The 22,002-nt window shown below is 36.3% G+C and overlaps 1 protein-coding gene across 2 annotated transcripts in view; it reads right to left on the reverse strand.

Annotated features, from left to right (window-relative positions):
- Positions 1 to 1,996: 1,996 nt before the first annotated feature.
- Positions 1,997 to 22,002, reverse strand: part of LOC145986555 (little elongation complex subunit 2-like) — a 94,449-nt gene continuing 74,443 nt past the window's right edge. Inside the window, exons 10-13 of one of the 2 annotated variants that reach the window (XM_083120700.1) lie at positions 21,783 to 21,930; positions 20,091 to 20,319; positions 3,817 to 3,986; positions 1,997 to 2,194 (exon numbers count right to left, since the gene is read on the reverse strand). In XM_083120700.1, the coding sequence (XP_082976826.1) occupies positions 2,112 to 2,194; positions 3,817 to 3,986; positions 20,091 to 20,319; positions 21,783 to 21,930 (630 nt within the window). In that variant the 3' untranslated portion in view covers positions 1,997 to 2,111. Of the gene's footprint in view, positions 2,195 to 3,816; positions 3,990 to 20,090; positions 20,320 to 21,782; positions 21,931 to 22,002 lie in introns of both variants that reach the window. The other variant, XM_083120699.1, reaches the window with a different exon arrangement.

The raw sequence follows: 22,002 nt of genomic DNA on the forward strand, positions 1-22,002 counted from the left end.
GCCGATATGTAAGGTGAACAGAAATGCGAAGTTGAATGCTGTCTACTTTCAGTCATTCGTTATGACTACCATCTTCTGTACAGACATCCCTAGTTTATATGGAGAGGACACTCAACAGGTGTGCATTTATGTGGACAAGGCCTCAAGCAATACAGCCCGAAATTCCCTCCACTTTTATCAGGAGCGGGAAACAGGGATCCATGTTATCCCATTTCAGGACCTTCTGGTGAAAAGCCCTGATGCCAGTCCTATGGATTTCTGTGCACTTTTGAAACATTGTCATCCACGCATCTTTTGAAATCCTGCAGAGAGGAATGGGATAGGATTCCCATACCCATTCTTCAACGTAGTTTGCTACAATGTAAACTCCAATGTAGGGCAATGTAAGACTATAATTTCTTAGATTTAGTATTAGTGATAAAGTGGATGTGTTCAAAAACCTTGTACCAACTCAACAAAAACTAACATTCCAGGATAGGATATTTTTAAAGACTGCAGAAGTTCATTCTAATGTTGTACGAACAGGATTTCATATGCTATCCAATATTTGTAAATAAATGTGCATTGAATTCGAAAGTGTGTGTGTGCAGTGGAAAGTTTTCATTTAACAGAATTAGTTTCAGCTTTCCTTTACTTGTAGTAAATAAGAATTCAATTTCCATACCAGAGGTATGACATGTATGTAAGAATGTCTAAAATTCCCTTATATATGCAGTGGTGGAGTGGTTAGAACAGCACAGAGTCCAGAGTTGGAGAACTGCCCTGTTCAAGTTGACTGTTCTTTCTATCAACACTTTTTTTCTTTGCACATGCCAAGGCAATAATTTAGAAGTAGTAGAAGAAAGTCCAGTCTGGGAAAGGAAAAAGTAAGAAATGGAGAATGTACAGGTTTCACTGAAGATTGAAATTATGTGTAAAACATTCAGATCAGCAAAACAAAAACAAATAAATAATGTTGCTGATACAATTTTATGAATCATAGTATTATTAAACAATACACACATAACCTACACATCATTCCATTTTACATAGGCACCAATAATACACACGCACTGGCAACACTAGGATGGAGGAAGTGTGGTGGGGGACCTTGAGGTACACTGTGAAGTGAAACTCAAGGAGCACACCGCACTTGCCAGCTTGCACATACATATGAGATATTTATGCCTCTTTAGTGTAGCAGAGGGTGTGGTAATGCATAGTGCGATTTTGCAACACTGGATATAGCTAGTTGTTGCATCAGAGATAACACCTGACTATTTGTATTTTCTTCTGGTATTTCTTCTTCATTGATTCATTGAATAAGGTAGTTTATTTTGTCTTAATTATGTATTATTTTGTCGTGAGTGTGGAGCATTTAAAAATGCCCAATTCATTGCCACACCCTGTATTGGCAAGTTCCATATTTCAATAGATGGCAACACTGTGCATCATTTCCACAACTGAGTTATGCCTGTCAGTCAGCAGCAGTTATCATCAACCAGTCGCCTCATGTGGGAGAGTGCTGAAATTACAAATTACGATTCTTTTTTCTGTCACATCCATCAGTCATCCAGTTGCAAAAATCTTTGAGAGCAGCAATAAAATAACCCGTAGCACAACAGTCCGTGAGGGCCAGGGCCTACCTACCGACTGCCAGTCTCACTTCCACCTGCCTAGGTGGGAGATCATTCAAACAGTTACGGGGTGACATGTGGCAGCATGACGAACTCCCATTCGTTCTTGTAGGTTTCCATGACCAGATTATGCTACTCATTTGTAGCTCCCCAATTTCCTCATGGTGATGGGTGGCCACCGTCCCATACACAGGCCAAAATCTCAGGAGAAAAGTTGCTAGCTTCCCCCAGGAGGCTCAAACCTGCGCACGTTCTGTAGTCTGAGCCCAAAGCATAACAGCTTAGACCACACGGCCATGGTGCGGGACCTTCAAGCAGCAATGAGCAGTTACATTTCCTATATTGTGGATATTGGGTGGATGGAAAGATAGAAGAAAGAGTTTTGAACAAAATTATACATTTAATAGTACAAGAGTAAACTTTATAAAACAAGTATGGCATACTGACCCAATTACACAAAATATATAAAATGATACATTTTTCTTCTCATTCTTTTTATTGATTCTTTTTGGAGAACATCCAATTTCTCTTCTTCCTGTTCCTCCCCTTCTTAGCTCCATTGTTCTTTAGAGCTTTCACTAGAAAAAAGCAAAATGGTACTTTAGTGATAAATGTGCATTACCAAAAAGTTGGCATGGATTGTCTACCATTCATATGTGTATGAATATACTGCAGTATTAGAATATTTATAAAACTTTGAAATATAATGTATGTAGAAGCCATAGGAGGAGTAGGGGGTGGATGTAGGGATCAACATTTTTGTGACCACATTAACTGTCATAAGCTTACATAGTTTTTGAGCTGAATTTCTTATACAATATATGTAGGTAATGGTACCTAAACTTTTATAAAAACTAAATTCCCTGATCATTCATTACTGCAATTGAAGAGTAGAAATATATAGTGGGATCAGTGAAAAAACAAAATTTTGGGAAATTGAAATGTTGTTCTTACCTCTGTCAGTTTTTCAAAAGGGAATTTCAGTTTTAGGAAACATGCTCATTTGTTCAGTTTAAAATACTTTATGGGGGTAAAAATGAAAAATCTTAGTTTTGAAATGTGCTATATACATATGTTTAATAGCCTGTCATGTATTGCCACTATTCAATTGTATATGAACATGTTTAGGAGGAGGTCACTATTTTTTTCTAAATACTCACACTTAGAATCCCAGTTAACAAAGTTTAAAATATTCACTGCACATGTGAAGGTAGTAATGTGAAGACAAACTCAACAGTAGTTGACTGCTGGGTAGGTGGTAGGAAGCAAGTAAGTATCAGGTGTGGGTGAGCTTCTATATGTTGCCATGTATTAACTAATAATTGACCAAATAATGATTTTTTTCCACTGAAAATTTATAAGAATTATAGTGCAAATAATACACAATTACAGTGAATTGTAGTACTATATTACTCCAAAAACTCTACCAAACTCGCTCAAATATTGCAACAGCCATCTAGTTGGCCATATATGTTAAGTGGTCGACATTTGAACATCCTTGTCAGATATTCAATTGATGTTCCCTGGACCAACATATGGATATGCAAAGGATATCTAATTGACATCTGATGGATATTCCTGGATATCCACTTCAGCACGAACACCCACAAGACACCATTAGATGTCCCCTGGACATATGTGCTGTATGGGATATTAACTGTGTCACTGATATGGATGAAGAATATTATAACAGTTATATGACATGATTTCTGAAGAAACAGAAGTTTGAAAACTTTTTGTCCAATACATTTTCAAACTTGATTTTTAAACATTTCTAAAGTATTTCATTTTTAAAGTATAGATATCACATGCAAACTATTCTGATTCGAAAGATTGTAGACAAATTTAGAGTGGGTGCCTGATATATCCTTCTGTGGCATGTCATTGGTAATTGTTGTGCATCTTTATTTTCAATGTCACCACATTATAATTCAGAGATTAATTCATTACCAGAATTAATATTAAATACCAACTTCACACCATGCCTGGCAAGCACCAAGATATTTTCCTCCCAATATAGCGATGCTTCCTACAAAGATATAGTGATATAGCTAAGTTGGAAATTCCTGCTTGCAGATATCTGATCTTAACCTGATAGGTTAAAGCAAACATAATTTGACTGGGGTGAGATTCTGGAGTAAATGTGTTACAATGGAAGTTGTGTACTGTTTAGATTCAAAGAAACATGAGGGAAACTCACCTTTATTTCTCCTTGTGTCTGGTGGGCAGAATGTAGCTGGGACTCGACCGAAAGCTAAATTAGCGGGTGTTAAGATGTCTGTATCAATTGGTACCCAGAGCAATCCTTGATTGTGCATATCAGTTCTAGTCCTAACGTTGTAACTGGCATGTAGATCATACAAGTTATTGCTGCTAAAAATAAAAAAAGTTACACACAATACTGAAATAAACAAATAACAAAATTAAGCCTACACTACAATTTCATTCATATGTTGACTCACATGGGGATAATTTACTAGGATGGGGCGATATGAACTTTTGGTCGATACCAATAAAATACTAATATAAAATTTACCGATCCGATATAAAATTCCAAATGATCCTTGAAGAACCTGAATGGTTCATTGACCTTCTTAATAAATGTATATTACCATATGACCATAAGGTGTGTAGTACCTGTAAATTCCGCCATTGTGTGAGGGCAGCACTGCCAAGTGGCAACAGCTGACCGGCGGGGTCGAGTGATTCACGTCAGACACTTGCTGTACAGACTGTGAGCGTGCACTATGTTTGTGTGCAATTCGTGTTTCGAAGTGGGCTGGCTGTTAGTACTCCGTAAAGCTGTAGTATTTGTGTACTATGTTTGCTTCTTATTTCATTTTGTGAAATAAATCTGTTGTTCAGCATATGGGCTTTCTGTGCAGTGTGGTGTTAAGTGGCGCACGAACAACGGACCAAATATCAGACCGCACAACAAAACACGAAGTTTTTGACCGTTATGTTACGAATTGTGCTGCGAAGGGAGAAGTTGATTTGATTACGAAGGTAAGCATCTGTTCCGTGCCATGTACTGTGATGGTCGCGAATGTCGAAAATGGTCTTTGACTACCAGCTACGTGCGTTTAGTGGAAAGGATAACTAGGTCAATAGTTGCAGCAAAATGCCAGCAAAACCAGACATTGAACAGTCATTGAAGTAGTTGGAATCTAGACTAGGAGACGTATTGCAGCAGCAGCTATCTACCTTTGGATCCCAGATTACCGGCTTGCAAGAAAATGTTACCTCCCTGCAAGAGAACGTTATGGTGAGGGATATAAAAAGATGGATTCTCAGCTGTCGTCATTGGGTTTGAAGTTTTCTGAGGTGGAAAAAAGGGTGAGTGCGAAAGTGGGAAATGTGGAGGAAAATGTTACAAGGAAATTAAGGTTAGTAGAAGACTGTGTTGCTAATGTGAAGGAGAAAATTGCCAATGTAGAAACTAGTATTTCGCATGTTGACGAAAACGTGTCTAGAAAACTAGATCAATTAGAATCTAACTTTAATGACGAATTTGTTCGCCTTGAAGCGAAGGTTGAGAAAAGAGTTACTGATTTGTGTGTTCAAACTCGTGAGTCTTTAACTGATGTAAAGAATAATTTTGAGTCATTTCGTAATCAGTTAGAAACAAAAATTGACGAGGTTGCAAAAAACTGCTCCGATCAAAGTAACAAGTTACAAGAAAGGTTGAATGAACACGTGAAACAGAATGATCTTGAACTTCGAGAAATAAAGTCCATTATCGGTACTAACCAATCTAGGTACGACACTGTTCTTAATAAAGTAGGTGAACAGAATGCTAGTATTGTTCAGTTACATGAAGAATTCTCAGAACTTTCAACAAAGACAGGTCAAACAATACAGGACCTAAGTCAAAGCGTTCATTTAGTATCAAATAAATTGCAGGATGTGAAATTACATATAAGGGTTGTGTTCAACAAGTAACTGACATTGCGTCAAAAGTAGAAAATAAATTTATTGACTTTGATTATCAGTTAAGAGATATTTCGAAAGACTTAAGAGCATTGCAGGTCATTGCTCAGCAACAAACTAACAAAAGTCCAGTGCAAAGCACCAGTAGACTTAGTGATTTAAATAAATATCCTAGTAGCATTGCTAGTTATTGTTTTTCTTGTATGTACGCATTGCTTGCATGATAGAATTATTTTCCTGTAGTTTACGGTTATTACAAGCATAAGAAAACAGTTTTTTCTTTGTGACGTTTCAGGAGAACACACGCTCCTTTCATCAGACATTTATTTTCATTTTGACTAAAGATACAGTTATAACAATGGTTAGTAATTTTTAAACAAAAAGAATCTGTTATATAATGGATGTTGTCAATGTTACATTGTTGTAATATAGCAACTTAACTGTGAAAAAAGCAGTCATAAAATTGCAAAAATTTTTAGAAGTTTTAATTTCAAAATTGTTTTTAAATCACCAAGAAGTTTGGAATGTACATTTAATGAATTCAAAATGAGAAACTCGCTACCAGATGTGGAAACCACAGGAATATATAATATAAGTTGTTCATGTTCAAAAGATTATGTGGGACAAACAGCAAGGAAAATGGCAATAAGATGGCACGAACATGATTTGGACATTATAAATCTAAACCCAAGAACAGGTTTGTCAACTCATATCATCGAAGAGAAGCATTTGATTAAAAAGAGAAGGGTTTTAAAAAGATTAACGGGAAAAACAGAGTTGAATGTCTGGGAAGCCTCGTTCATTGCAGAAGAACACTGGAATAAATTAAATAATGAAAATGGTAACATAGATCCAGTGTGGAGTTTTCTTTTTCACAAATGGAGTAAGCCACCATCTTTAAAATTTAATGTAACAGAAAACATCAAGAGACTTTGTGAAAACAATGATGAATTTGAATTACCTGATGATATTTGGGATTCATAATTTAAAAAAAAAAAAAAAAAAAAAAAAAAATTAAAAAAAATAGACTGCTTTTTTCACAGTTAAGTTGCTATATTACAACAATGTAACATTGACAACATCCATTATATAACAGATTCTTTTTGTTTAAAAATTACTAACCATTGTTATAACTGTATCTTTAGTCAAAATGAAAATAAATGTCTGATGAAAGGAGCGTGTGTTCTCCTGAAACGTCACAAAGAAAAAACTGTTTTCTTATGCTTGTAATAACCGTAAACTACAGGAAAATTATTGCTAGTTATGTACGTTTTTCAAGATCTAGTCAAATAGATGAGAGATATCCAGTAGAAAAATGGTCCAATGTTACATATAGAAAGAAAACTACTAGTACAAAGTCTGATACTTCTAGTTCTGATACAGAAAGCTCAATACAGTATAAGAAAAAACTATATAGACTTAGTCATTCTTTGAGAACAAGTGGAAATGGTGTTAACAAAAGAAAATCTAGTTTTAATAAAGATAGAAAAGGTTATGTAGCTAGTGAAACTGAATCTGAAACTGATATTGGAAGGTTGCCAAATTTCAATGCTACAAGGACAGATTACTTAGCGTCTCAGTTTTTAAAAATAATTGAAGATAGTTTTGTAATGTCAGACATTCCAATTAAACATTACATGAAGTACATACCTATGGTTCTTAAGGGTGTTGCAAAACATTGGTTTGATCAAAACAAAGAGTTGATAGATGATTATGAAACTTTTAAAGCATTGTTTCTAAATGTGTTTGAAAGTCCATCATGGAAGAGTACTTGTTTGACAAATGTACTATGTAATGTAGTTCAACCTGAAATGAGTGATCAGCAAAAACTTATTCTCATTGATCATCAAATGCCAATGAAAGTGAAAGAGGCTAAACTTAATCAGCCCAATATCTCATTGGGAATTGCAGCTGAATTGGTTTCAAGACATGAAGCTCTTTATAATTTCTATGATGTAGATTCAAAGCCATCCAGTAGGTTTGTTAGACAAGTAAATGTAAGAAAGTTTGATGCTAATGTTGAACCAAATACATCCAGAAATGTAAATAATAGTGCAAGAAATGTTGGTAACAACAATCGTGATAGATTTAATTCCTATAGAAGGTATAACAACAATACAGATTATCAATTTGGAAATAATATTGTAAGCAATAGATCTCTAAATAATTTCAATGATTACCAAGGAGGTTACAGAAATGAAAATTATAGTAGATTTAATGATAGAAATAGATATAATCCATATAATAGGTTTAATCAGAGGAAGCCTCGGATGCGAACAAGTAGTACTAATACTGAATTTGAAGAAAATACTGGTGTAGTACATGCAGTAAATTTTCCAAATAGGAATAATAGTAGTGGTGTAAGAGAAAATTCTTCTTTGAGAGCTGAAGCCTCTACATTTTTGCCTCATGTAAGTTTAAACTGAATTGTGAGCCTATTAGTATGGCAGGGTACAATAGGCGAAGATAATGCTGTTGTGTCATACCAACATAAGATACAAGATTTTGACAGTAGTGATGAAACTTTATTGAAAACCACTACCATAAATTCAGAGTATAGACCTAAGCTTAACACTTCTGTACATATTTGCCAAGTAGATGTTGACTTTCATAATGACTTGATGATAGAAGAAGAGAAATTCAGTACAAAAAACATGAATTTGCCTATTAATGTTAGACAAAAAATAAAAGGTACATGCTTTATTAATTGTGAAATTAATGGTTTAGATCATAAATGCCTCGTAGACTCGGGTAGTGAACTCTCGTTACTCTCTGCAGATAAATGGAAAGAGATTACTCAAGAAGTAACACAACCAATTTTACAACCAGTAACAGACATAATACTTGTAGATTATTCTGGCAAGAAACAACACAATGATATGATCCACATTTTTATGTGACGTCACCAGTAGAAGATATGTCACTAATGTATTTATTTTTGTAAAAGAAAGCGTAATTTCTTTGTTATTATATGTAATAATGCACCTTGTTTGTAATATATATCTTTTGTTTATCGTTTATTGTATTTTATGCTACATTATAGGTAATTTAATGTATCTTTGTTTGCAAGAGTGCACTATACGAATTTGTATTTCTAAAGATGTATAGATGTCAGTTTTGTTGATAGTATCCTTTTGTAGATAGTGGATGATTCATCTGTACTTTAATCTGTGTTCTCGAAAATAGTATAAAAGCGAGGATGTCGCGTAAGAATCATCACACTTTTTCGCCACGGATCGACGAAGCTTTTAAACTTAAAAAGAACTCCTCGGTGTTGTGCATACATCTTGGTATGGTAGTTCGGGGCGCAAGCTAGGCCTATGTGAACATAGGTACGCCGATAGCCATGCATTGATGATATGCACAATACTGCAACCATTCTACGTCAAATAATAAAGTTAGCCTAAAGATTAATTTGGAAATAAAAGGCTAAAGAGCAAATATTGGCTCAGTTATCATTGCATATCTCTTGGTGTGGTAGTTCGGGGCGCAAGCTAGGTCTATGTGATCATAGGCTTGCCGATAGCCACGCATTGAGTTTTATGCGTTTTAATTGAGTCAATTCATCGACAAAGCGAAATCTTCGCCTTCGTCTCAAGTATAGTTGCATTATAATTGCAATAAATAAAGAATAAAACTTTTCAGTTTATACATACGGCAGTAATGTGGTTTTATTTCTCTGTGCTGTGAATATTGTCTTTGCCTAACACTATCCCTGTACCTGAGAGGAGTCTGTGTACTTCACCGAGTCTCATCGTTCACCGCTGAGTATTATTAAGTTAATATTAATAGTATAATAATACGACGCGTCTAAATAATTGTGCTTTAGAATGTATCAAGTGGCAGCTCAACGTGTTGGCTCGATTTTGTAGTGTACAAGGGCAAGACAATTGTTTAAAGTTGAGATTCATTGTGCAAGAGCACTAAACTTTTATATTTGTAGAAAAGCACAGAACTACTTTGTTCGAAATGGAAAGAAAACATTTGCGTAGCGCAAATAAAAATCTTGCTTCAAATTCAGAGCTTAATATTCCCAATTGTTGTCGGAACATTGATAAAGATAAAACCACATTTGTGTGCAAGAAATGTACAAAGCTTCTACATTATGAATGTTGTGGCTTAGATGTTCGATTTGAAAGCCACGAAGCTACCGATTTCGTTTGTAAAGAATGTGAATCATTGTCTACAACTATTACATCTGATCCATTAAATATGTTCGAAGCTTTAAAAACCATGATTGAAGGAATTAGCAAGCAGCAAGTTGAAAGTATGGAAACATTACAGGCTGATATTAGCAAACAGTCTGAAACACTGCAGGCTGATATTAAACAGCAAGCTGATTCCATTACCAGCTTGAAAGCTGATATCTGCAAACAGTCTGAAACATTGCAGGCTGATATGTGTAAACAGTCTGAAGCACTGAAAGCTGATATCTGCAAACAGTCTGAAACACTGAAGACTGATATCTGTAGACAATCTGACATATTGAAGGAAGATATCCTCAGAGAATGTGCGTTGCTAAAGGATGATATCGGTAAGCAGCACGATGAATCTATGAAAGCTTTAAGAGCTGAAATAGGCGAGATGGCCTGTGAAATACAACAACTAAAGTCTGAGAACGAGAATACTAGGGCCCGATTCTCTGAAGAAATTTGGCAGGCTAGAGAGATGGACTTTGATGAGTTCCGGCGTAGCTTGGCAGCCGATGTTAATAAAGCCACGGAAAGTGTTCGCATCGATGTAGAGGATATTAATTCGAGATTCACTGAGGAGTGCAATAAGATTATTGAAAAACAGCTGACCATGGAACAGATATTGGCCGAGGACGAGACTGACAAAATACAGTTTCGGGCTGAGGTCCAAGAAAATATTAGTCAGATTTCAGTAACTGTGTCTCAAAGAAGCAAGGACGTTGAGGAAATAAAAACTCAAGTAGAACAACTTACGAATCAGTTAGAGACCATGCACGTTACCCGCCAAACGGAAACAGAAACTGGATCTCGAACAGCTGGTCATCCGTCTGTAGTTGCTTGCTGAGAGTGCAGCGTTGCCAACCATGAACATTGAACTAAATGAAGCGATGGACAGAGCCGGTGGAGAGAGAACTAGAGAAGACAAACAAGTCTGTCGCCCACGAGTTACTGCTGATTCAAGAGCTAATGAAGTGGCATCTGCTGTTCCACCTACCTTTAGTCTTTCGGGTGATGACAGAGGTTACAGAGAGCGTGAATCTCGCAGGGCCCGGCACAGTCTTTATGAAGAAAGGACAAAGAGGGAACGTCTAGAAAGGAAGAAAGATCGCAGTTCCTCCTCTTCCAGCACCAGCTCTGACTCTCAGTATCAAGCAAAAATCAGGAAGCGAACACGAAGGCATGGAAATTCAAGGAGCGGGCCAGATGAGTCGCCGCCAACAACTCAGCGATCAGCAATGACTGGAACTCCAAGGATGGCAGATCTTAATTCCTTGTCGAAGTTCAAGGGAGACCTGGAAGCCCAGAATGCTGAGCAATACTTAAAAGAACTTAATATCAATTTTGATTTAATGCAGATTCCATACGAATACCGATTGGAAATTATTCCTCGGCTTTTCAAGGGCCAGGCTGAGCATTGGTTTCGAGCAAACCAGTTAGAGTTCAAGTCCTATTCTGATTTCTGCTGTCGTTTTCGCAAACAATATGCTTCAGAAGAGGCCAAAGAGAGGCAGCTGACAGCAGTGAGATCTCGCCGATACTTAAAGCAGTCCGGTATGAGCATGGAGGAATATGCCTGGTCTATTTACTCAGCCTACCGCAATCTGTCTGCCCATTACATAGAACCTGCGATTGTGAATTTAATCATCTCCCAGCTTCCATATAGAGCTCGCAGTCTGAGTCTAGCTAATTCTCCTCAAACTGTACGGCAGATAGCCGACTTTCTGAAAAGGTTCGAGGTGCTTGAAGAGCAGGACAGTTGGAAGCCTGTGTGGAATAGGGAAGGTGCAGGCCAGGGAAATGCTCCCAGACAAAATAGAATTGGAAACCAACAACCCAGAGTCAGACAAGTTATGCAGAACCAGAGGAATGGATATTCCAATTACAACAGACGACGTAATCCTCCTAGAAGGGATGGCAGGAACAACTACGCACATGGGCCGCATCGTTCCAGATCTGATCCAGAAGACCATTCCCGTGACTCTTCACGTAACGCCTCTGAACCCAGTAATTTCAGAGCGATGGCACCTCCGTTTGAACCTTCTGCTTCACGTTTGACGAACGAGCAATATCAAAGCGTCTACATAACCAGAGACTTTTGTTGGGCACCATCGACTAGTGCTAATCCGAGTGGTATGCAGTCGGATTTAGCCAGTCGCCCAACGTGAATTCTTCGTTCCCGATCACGGTTTGGCTAAAATCTTGGACTTCTCTGGGAACCGATGACAGCGATATAAATAGTGAAGATAATCATCTTTTTGTTGTGCTGACTCTCAATGAGGGAGAACAAAGTTTAGATAGAGCACTACAACAGGCAGTTAGAAAGGAAAATTTACCCAGGGCTCCGTTAATTAAAGCAACTGTAACCGGCGTCGATTTTATTTGTGTTCTGGACACTGGCAGCGAATGTAATCTCATGAGCTACGCCATTTGGAAGAAGATTAAAGAGAAGCTGCCGTCATTGCAGTTACAAACATGTCCAGATGTTAGGCTGACTGATTTCACTGGGAGAAACAAAACTAGAGTTGTAGGATGTAGACAAGTATATCTGGAGATTGCTGGAAGAAATTTATTGGACATGTTTGTCTTGAAGGGTCTCGAAGCTGACTTTATTTTGGGCTACCCATTCCTCAGGAAATATGAAGCAGTAATTGACCTACAGCGCGAGAAGTTATCCCTCACCGTAGACGGAGTTCCGGTAGAGTAGGACCTCGTGAATAATGGATCTTCGAAAGGGACGTATGTAAGAAATGTCGATCAGTGGACGGCTAGTCCTGACGACATTCTGCAGAAGGTCAATGCGAATGAGATTTTATGCGAAAGGGGTAGAAGCCAATTGAAAGACGTCTTATTGAAGCATAGAGATGTATTTTCCGAGACACCAGGTACTATTAAAAACTTCCAGTGTGAGATTGAACTCACCACCACAGAACCTGTGTATCGATCTCCATATCCCATACCTATAGCAAAAAGGAAACTCCTGGAGGAAGAATTAGAAAAGTGGAGACAATGGGGTGTTATAATTCCTTGTAATTCCCCTTACTTGAACCCTTTAATTGTAGTCGACAAGCCTGACGGTACAGTATGCCCATGCATTGACTTCAGAAATTTGAATAAAATTGTACGTGTTCCACGAAATTCAGTTGAGCCCATTTCGAATGCCTTACAAAAATTTAAAGGTGCTCGTTATTTTACAAATCTGGATCTGGCTTCTGGATATTTACAGATCCCTGTAAAAACTGACTGCCAACCATGTACTGCCTTCTCCTATAAAGGACGTCAGTGGATGTTTGCTCGAATGCCTTTTGGTATCTCTAGTGCTGTGTCAATTTTCATAGCTGCCATGCATGCTGTATTTGGTCCTGAAACCGAAGAGTATCTAACTCAATATATGGATGACTTGCTGATTTTCGACAAAGAACTCTCCAAGCATCTCGAACATCTGGACAAAGTGTTGCAGCGACTCCAAGAAGTGGGGATGACTGTAAAGCTGCGAAAATGTGAATTTGTCAAAAAGGAAATTACCTACTTGGGTCACATTGTTTCTGGAGATGCTATCAAAATCCAACCAGACAAAAATTCAGCCGTTAAATTATTTCCTAAACCTAAAACTAGAAACGATGTTCGGAAATTTCTTGGCCTCGCCAACTGGAGGCGGAAGTTCATTGAAAATTTTGCAGCTAAATCTGAACCGTTCACCAAGCTGTTAGGTAAAAATCAACGTTGGATTTGGCGAGACGAGGAAGAACAAAGTTTCCAGCTACTGAAGAATGAACTTGTAAGAGATGCTGAATTAGCACAGCCTGATTTTGAACAGGAATTCTGTATCCAATGCGATGCTTCTGGGAAAGGATTGAGTAGTATTCTTTTCCAAATGGATGGTGAAGAGAGGAAGGTCATTCAGTATGCAAGCCGAAAACTGAAGGAGAACGAACGCCATTACTCCATCCATGAGTTAGAATGTTTGGCCATAATCTTTGGAGTTGAGAAGTATGCTGTTTATTTGAAAGGTAGGCCTTTCACTATCTACAGTGATCATAAAGGGTTGGTATGGTTACAAGACGCCCGTAACTGGAACAGTCGTTTGACTCGCTGGTCTCTAAAACTCCAACAGTACCAGTATAAAATAGTATACGTCTCTGGTCGCTAAAACGATCTGGCAGATATTTTATCTCGGTATCCTGCTGATGATATACCCCAGATTCATCCTGAAAATAGCCAGCAGACATTCAGAATAAACTACCTGTGGGCCGAAAGAGGAGAAATAGATGACGTCGACAAGTGGAGAGAGGCACAATCTGAAGATGAATTCTGCAAAAATTTACTCCAATCTCTAAATTCTCAGGAACCTAACCTCAGATTGCATCGTTCCTATCGCATTCAGGAAGGGATTTTATTTAAGAAAGGATCGGATAATCAGTTCCTTTGGAAATTGTGTGTTCCGGTGGTAATGAAGCAACCTCTCTTGAAAGTAATTCATGATGAAGCTGGACATTTTGGAGTATCCAAGACATTGAAGCGACTTGCAGTACGATACTTCTGGAAAGGCATGAAGGATGACGTGATACAGTACATCCGAGATTGTTGAAATTAGTGCCCAGAGTAAACCAGACAAATTAGGGATACTCAAGGAGACCCTTCATATCAGTCCCAAGCAACCTCATGAGATGCTTTCTCTGGACTTGATTGGGAAGCTTCCTCGGTCTAATGGATACCAGTACATCTTGAGCCTTATTGATGTGGGTACACATTTTGTCTCCGCATATGCTTTACGGACTGCCAGCACCACAGAAATTATAAACACGCTTCAGAGAGGATATTTTGCTCACTATCCAAACGTTACGTTTACCCTAAGCGACAGAGGAGCTCAGTTTACCTCTAAGCAGTGGAAGGAATTTACCAAAAGCCGTGGTATCCATCATGTTTGCACAACAGCTTACAATCCAAAGGGGAACATGGTAGAACGAGCAAATCAAGAGATAGTCAGATTACTTCGTTTATTTTGTTATCGAGAACATCAGACTTGGTCTCGATACATATCAAAAGTTGTTTGGTTAATTAATTATTCCATTTCTGAGACTACTGGATATTCACCTGCTGAACTATTCTTCAACCATCCCATACCCAGAGAGATCCTAACCCATTTCAATTGGCCCGAACGGGAAGAAGCCCAACCGGATTGGAAGTCCAAATTATTCTTAGCCCAAGTCAGGGAGAAGAAGAAGCTGTCGAAGGATTTAAAACAGAAGGGAAACGCCAAGACAGTGACAGTTGGAGACTTCGTGATGGTTAAAAACCATTCCTTAAGCTCCTCATTAGATAGGACCATTCAAAAGTTATTTATGTTGTGGATAGGACCTTATCTAGTGGACAAAGTGGAAAATAATGTTGTGACATTGCTAATTCCAAGGACGAAAGAATTATATGGTAAGGTTAACTTGGATAACCTAAAACTGGTGCGTTTTTCGGAGGATAAAAGGAAAGAATTTGTACTTTAAAACTAAGTTTCCTCCAGGTAGATAACTTCCTTCCTGAAACTTAGTTTCCGAAAGGAAGGGGCAGATGATATGATCCACATTTTTATGTGACGTCACCAGTAGAAGATATGTCACTAATGTATTTATTTTGTAAAAGAAAGCGTAATTTCTTTGTTATTATATGTAATAATGCACCTTGTTTGTAATATATATCTTTTGTTTATCGTTTATTGTATTTTATGCTACATTATAGGTAATTTAATGTATCTGTTTGCAAGAGTGCACTATACAAATTTGTATTTCTAAAGATGTATAGATGTCAGTTTTGTTGCTGGTATCCTTTTGTAGATAGTGAATGATTCATCTGTACTTTAATCTGTGTTCTCGAAAATAGTATAAAAGCGAGGATGTCGCGTAAGAATCATCACACTTTTTCGCCACGGATCGACGAAGCTTTTAAACTTAAAAAGAACTCCTCGGTGTTGTGCATACATCTTGGTATGGTAGTTCGGGGCGCAAGCTAGGCCTATGTGAACATAGGTACGCCGATAGCCATGCATTGATGATATGCACAATACTGCAACCATTCTACGTCAAATAATAAAGTTAGCCTAAAGATTAATTTGGAAATAAAAGGCTAAAGAGCAAATATTGGCTCAGTTATCATTGCATATCTCTTGGTGTGGTAGTTCGGGGCGCAAGCTAGGTCTATGTGATCATAGGCTTGCCGATAGCCACGCATTGAGTTTTATGCGTTTTAATTGAGTCAATTCATCGACAAAGCGAAATCTTCGCCTTCGTCTCAAGTATAGTTGCATTATAATTGCAATAAATAAAGAATAAAACTTTTCAGTTTATACATACGGCAGTAATGTGGTTTTATTTCTCTGTGCTGTGAATATTGTCTTTGCCTAACACTATCCCTGTACCTGAGAGGAGTCTGTGTACTTCACCGAGTCTCATCGTTCACCGCTGAGTATTATTAAGTTAATATTAATAGTATAATAATACGACGCGTCTAAATAATTGTGCTTTAGAATGTATCAACAAGGTATTAGGCAAGATCATTGTTAATCTAAGTTTTGATGGAGAAGATATTTTAATAGAATTTGTAGTGGTAAAAAACCTAAATGTTGGAATTTTATTAGGTTTACACTTCTCATACAATGTAGGAGCCAATATTGATTTTTCATGTAATGAATTCTTATTCAAGACGGATCAAGGTAATAAGTTGATTAAGCTTTTACCATGTGTATCTGAAGAAGTAGATGGTATATTTCAAGAATGTTTGAATGTTGGATTAAATAAAAATGGATCAGAAATGGTTGCCAATACTACAGATTTGAGAAACAAGGTAGATCAGGCAGAAATCTTGTCAATAGAAGAAAAGAAGCAATTGTTTAATTTGGTTGTAGAGTTTCAAGATTTATTTGATGAAAAACCAGGTGTGTGTAATGTATATGAACATAACATTGAACTAGATACTCAAGAACCATTAGTAAGTAAGCCTTACCCTATTCCTTACCAATATAGAAAGGATGTGAGAGAATATATTGAAAAATTGTTAGAATGGGATATAATTGAAATGTGTGAATCTCCATATTTAAATCAATTAGTTGTAGTACCTAAATCTTCTGGAGGTATAAGAGTGTGTACAGACTTTAGGCTTATAAACTTACATAAAAAAATCAGCCAATTACGTCCAATAAATATTGAACGTGCTTTAAGAGGATTTAAGAATAAACCTTATGTTTCAGTCATAGACATGTCTGCTGGATTTCATCAGATACTTCTTACAGAAAAGTCTAGGCCTTACACGGCATTTGCTTTTGAAGGAAAACAATTTCAATTCAAGAGATTGGGTTTTGGTACATGTAACGGTGTCCAAGCTTTCACAATGGCTCTGATCTGAGAGAAGTATTTGAAAAGCTTAGGCAAGCTGGAATGACCATAAAGTTGAAAAAGACATTTTTCTGCAAAGAAAAACTATTGTATTTAGGACATATCATAGATATAAAGATGGTATTAGTATGAATCCTGATAGAGTTAAGGCAATAGCGGAATTACAACCTCCTAAAGATGTTAAAAGTCTTCAAAAAATCAGTGGATATTTTACTTGGTTAAGGAAGTTTATTCCAAATTTTTTGAATTTATGTTCACCCTTGTATGAGTTGCTGAAAAAAGGGAAAAAATGGCACTGGGGAGACAAAGAACAATCTAGTTTCGATTTGTTAAAAGAAGCAATTGTACAGGATGTCAAGCTTTATCATCCAGACTTTGAAAACAGATTTTACATTCAAACCGATTCATCTTCTGTTGGTCTTGGTGGTTACTTATAACAAATTATTAATGGTGAAAACATGTAATATCATACATGAGTAGAACTCTTAAGAATTATGAGTCACACTATACAATTAGTGAATTAGAATGCCTTAGTATTCTTTTTTGTATTGATAAATGCAAGGAATATCTCCTAGGTAACAGATTTACTATTGTATGTGATCATCGTTGCCTAATTTGGCTTCGACATGCAAAAAATTGGAATTCACGTCTTTTGCGATGGTCTTTTACAAGTCCAAAATTATGACTTTCAAGTGGAGTACTGCAGAGGAAAAGATAATTTGTTAGCGGATTTTCTTACTAGAAATTTTCCAGATCAAAGTACTCAATACTTGCATGTAAATGTAGTAGATTTATTTAGGAATGATGTTATTAATATACCAAAAGAAGTTGTTATGGATGAACAAAAGAAAGATTTTATTTTTAAACCAATCATTGATTATTTATCTGGAAACATAACTATAGGTACTTTAGAGCCTAGATCAAGAAACTGGAAAACGTATTTTAAGTTACAAGATGGAATTTTGTTGTATCGTGATTTTCATTTCATTAATCATTATAAGTTGTGTATACCTATATCTTTAGTTCCAATACTTTTAAGGTCATATCATGACAACATGGGTCATTTTGGAGCAGACAAAATGCTCAGAAGAATGAATAAAATATTTTATTGGTCTGCAATGAGAAAAGATGTGCAGAAATATGTTAAGAATTGTGAGGTATGTCAAAGAACCAAAGCTGACAGACATCCATCTAAAAACGTATTTTCATTTCATGATTCTTCTTCAAATGGTGTTATTTTATTTTTTGACGTGCAAGGGCCACTTGTCAGGAGCAAGTGTGGCAAGAAATATTTGTTGACAATTCAAGATTTAAAAACAAGATATCTTTTTGTTTATCCTATTCGTAATTGTAATAGATAGTATTTTAAGATGTTTGAAAGAAGGATACATCAGACATATGGGTATTCCAGATGGTATTGTTTCTGATAATGCTACAACATTCCATTCAAAGAAACATGTGGATACATTAAGTTCTCTAGGTATTAAAGTAATGTATACTCCAAATTATCATGCAAGTTCTAATTTAGTAGAAAGGGTACATGCAGAATTGAATAGAATGATGCGTATGTGTTGTTCAGAAAGTCAAGAAGACTGGCCAAAATATATAGTTATTATTGTTCATTTAATCAATCATAGTATCCATTCCAATTTAGGATATGCACCAGTAGAATTAATGTTCAATCGTAAGTTAGATGCCAGTGTAGTAAATTATTTTAATATTCCCCAGACAGAAGAAAAGAATTGGGATGATAAACGTTTTTCAGCCACTATGCAGGATATAAATAAGAGAAAAATGAGAAACTTGAGACATAATGTAACAGAAAAAAGATGAGATCAAAATTCATGATTTGGTATTTCTCAAAACACATTATCTCAGTAGTCTTGTTGACAAGAGAATTAGAAAATATTGTAATGTATACGAAGGTCCCTATTATGTTTTTAAGGAACTCAGAAAAGGTGTATTTAGTTTAATTGAATTAAGTAAAGGAAAAGTAACAGAAAACCATCATGTAGAAAACTTGAAAAAATGGAATTGTAGTGTAGAAAAAAGGAAATTTTATTTGGATGAATTTATGAACAAATATCCTGAAGTGTGGAACCGGATAAAAATTTAAGTTGATTTTTGTTTATTGAAATATTTATTTTGAACTTTGGACTAAACTTGTTATATTTTCTTGTATATTTTGTGTATTGTAAATATTTTTTTCCTATGTCAAAAATTTTTCTCTTGGGAGGGGGAGATATGACCATAAGGTGTGTAGTACCTGTAAATTCTGCCATTGTGTGAGGGCAGCACTGCCAAGTGGCAACAGCTGACCGGCGGGGTCGAGTGATTCACGTCAGACACTTGCTGTACAGACTGTGAGCGTGCACGATGTTTGTGTGCAATCTGTGTTTCGAAGTGGGCTGGCTGTTAGTACTCCGTAAAGCTGTAGTATTCATGTACTATGTTTGCTTCTTATTTCATTTTGTGAAATAAATCTGTTGTTCAGCATATGGGCTTTCTGTGCAGTGTGGTGTTAACCAGATGACTACAATGTAAAAGAACTTGCATATTTAGACATTTACTTTATTAAAAAGTAGGGCATGAAGATTATCCATAAAAATTATAACAAAACGGCTGAATTTTGCACTAAATTAAGAGATATATATAGATATATCGGATAGGCAAAATTATCAATCATTTTACAGATAAACCAATATGATACCGATAGAGTCTCGATTAATCTGTCCCATCCTTTTAATCTACTAACTGAGCTATCATTGAGCTAGGTCTCAGTTCTTTTTGACCCATACTTTTCACTCAATTGTACAGATTACTATAACATTTTTACCATGTTAAAGTTACTTGAACAGTTTGAATTTGATTGTGGACTGTACGATCAAACGGGGAGAATTACAAGTGCCCTGTACAAGAAGTAAATAATAATAAAAAGTGCCACTATAATTACAATTATATATTTCAGTACTTACTCCTGGCACTGAGCAGTGTGCTGAAGAACACTTATAAAGGCTCCCACTTTGGGATCATGGCTGATCACATAATGACCTGGTTGTAGCTCTGTGAGACCTGAGAGTACAGAATGAAGGCTTCCCATCGCATCAGCAGGTTTGAATCCTACATTTTCTCCTTCTCTTGATAACTTTTGTGCATCAACTAGCTCAGTCATAATTATCTCACCAGTAAATGCATTTATACGAGCTGGAACAGAGAATGAATAATTTTTATAGTGTGCATTGCTATTCAAAGATTTATCAAATATGGAAATAACAAGGACATAATTTGGCCTTGGCATTTTTTTTAAACCAGTATGTAGAATTTTACTATCTAGATATTTAGCATTTAAAAATGAGGCTCTTATCGGTGTCTCCAAACAGACCAGAGGTAACAAACATTAGTTATGGCACATGGGCGTCGGTAGGGGTGCTCGAACCCTTCGGTCAATCCCCCCTGGAAATTTCCATCTACTTTTTTTCAATTTATGGCAATTTATAAACTAAGCACTTTATTTCACATCATTTTGCGTCATTGTTTAAAAATGGTCTTGAGATATCGAATTTGGTACGAAACTTTCATAATTTGCAACACTGAAACTCTGTTAATTTCTAACTTTCACACGTTCCGAAGCTTCTTATACTACTGGGTTTGCTGCTACTGCTACTAATGTTAGAAGTAACTATTATGTCATCTTGGTTCCTACTATATTATCTATATTATGCATATAATAAACTTATTGGGTGCTAAAGTGAACTAAACTAAAACTGCTACTGCTACTAATGCTGCTACTACTGCTACTAGCAGTAATAATAATATAATAAAAATAATAACAACAATTTAAAATACCGATAATGCAATAATTTTAAAAATGAACCCCCTCGACAAATTTCTGCATATGCCACTGGTCTGTATCACAATATTTTTGAGGGGAGCGGGTGTCCTCAACATCTTCGATTCGACCCCCCCCCCCCACCCTAGGAAATATTCTGGCGATGCCCATGCTATGGAAATATTATTTTCTTCTCCCTTTCCATCATAAAAAAATTACAGAAACTCATCTTGGTTGCAGCAAGTGTCATACTGGCATAATGTAGCTGTTCATAGATGTCCTTCTGCCAATTGTTCAATCATTTCAGTCAGATCATGCACAATCATTTTAGTGAGGAACCACTTTTACTTTTTATTCCTTCTCCAAAATGTTGATAACCTTTTGAGATTTTTAGTTTCACGTTTTGTGTTTTCTCCTGATTTTAACACACATGTAAAACAGGGATTTCCAATGTTTTCTCTAATGACGCATTCTCAAAGTGCTAAATTAAATTTTAATATCTTTTTTTCTTAAATAAATAAGCAGAAAACGTGTTTGATGATTACTGTTGGGTTGGTGGCAACTACTGGCTAACATAGCAATATTTTGCTTGTAGGCACTTGACACACTTGTATTTCATGTAAGTAGCAATAATTATATCAGAACTATTTAAGAAAAGAAGAAAACACAATCATTTAACAAACTTGATATAGAACTATTTATGAAAAGAAGAAACACAATCATTTAACAAACTTGATATTTTCCAAATACATGCCTTAAGTCACAAAATCTGTCATGCTGTTCACCAGAGATAAACAGAAATTGCAAAATATTCCAAAATAATAATAAAACTAATTACCTCGATATATGAAAACTAACGGTTTCACAAGTATGTCTATCCATTGCCTTGTAACTTCACTTAGTGTTGATTTTTCTGCTCCAAAACCAGGCTGGTACTCTAGTTTAGGTACAATGCATAATCTTTTAACTTCTTTATTTCGAGATACCTGAATAATAAAAGATTAAGTACATTTCATCTAAAACTTTAGTCAAACATAAACTAGCAAGTATCACATAAA

The sequence above is a fragment of the Lepisma saccharinum genome, chromosome 4, assembly GCF_977018435.1.
Source record: "Lepisma saccharinum chromosome 4, izLepSacc3.1, whole genome shotgun sequence".
NCBI lineage: Eukaryota > Metazoa > Arthropoda > Insecta > Zygentoma > Lepismatidae > Lepisma > Lepisma saccharinum.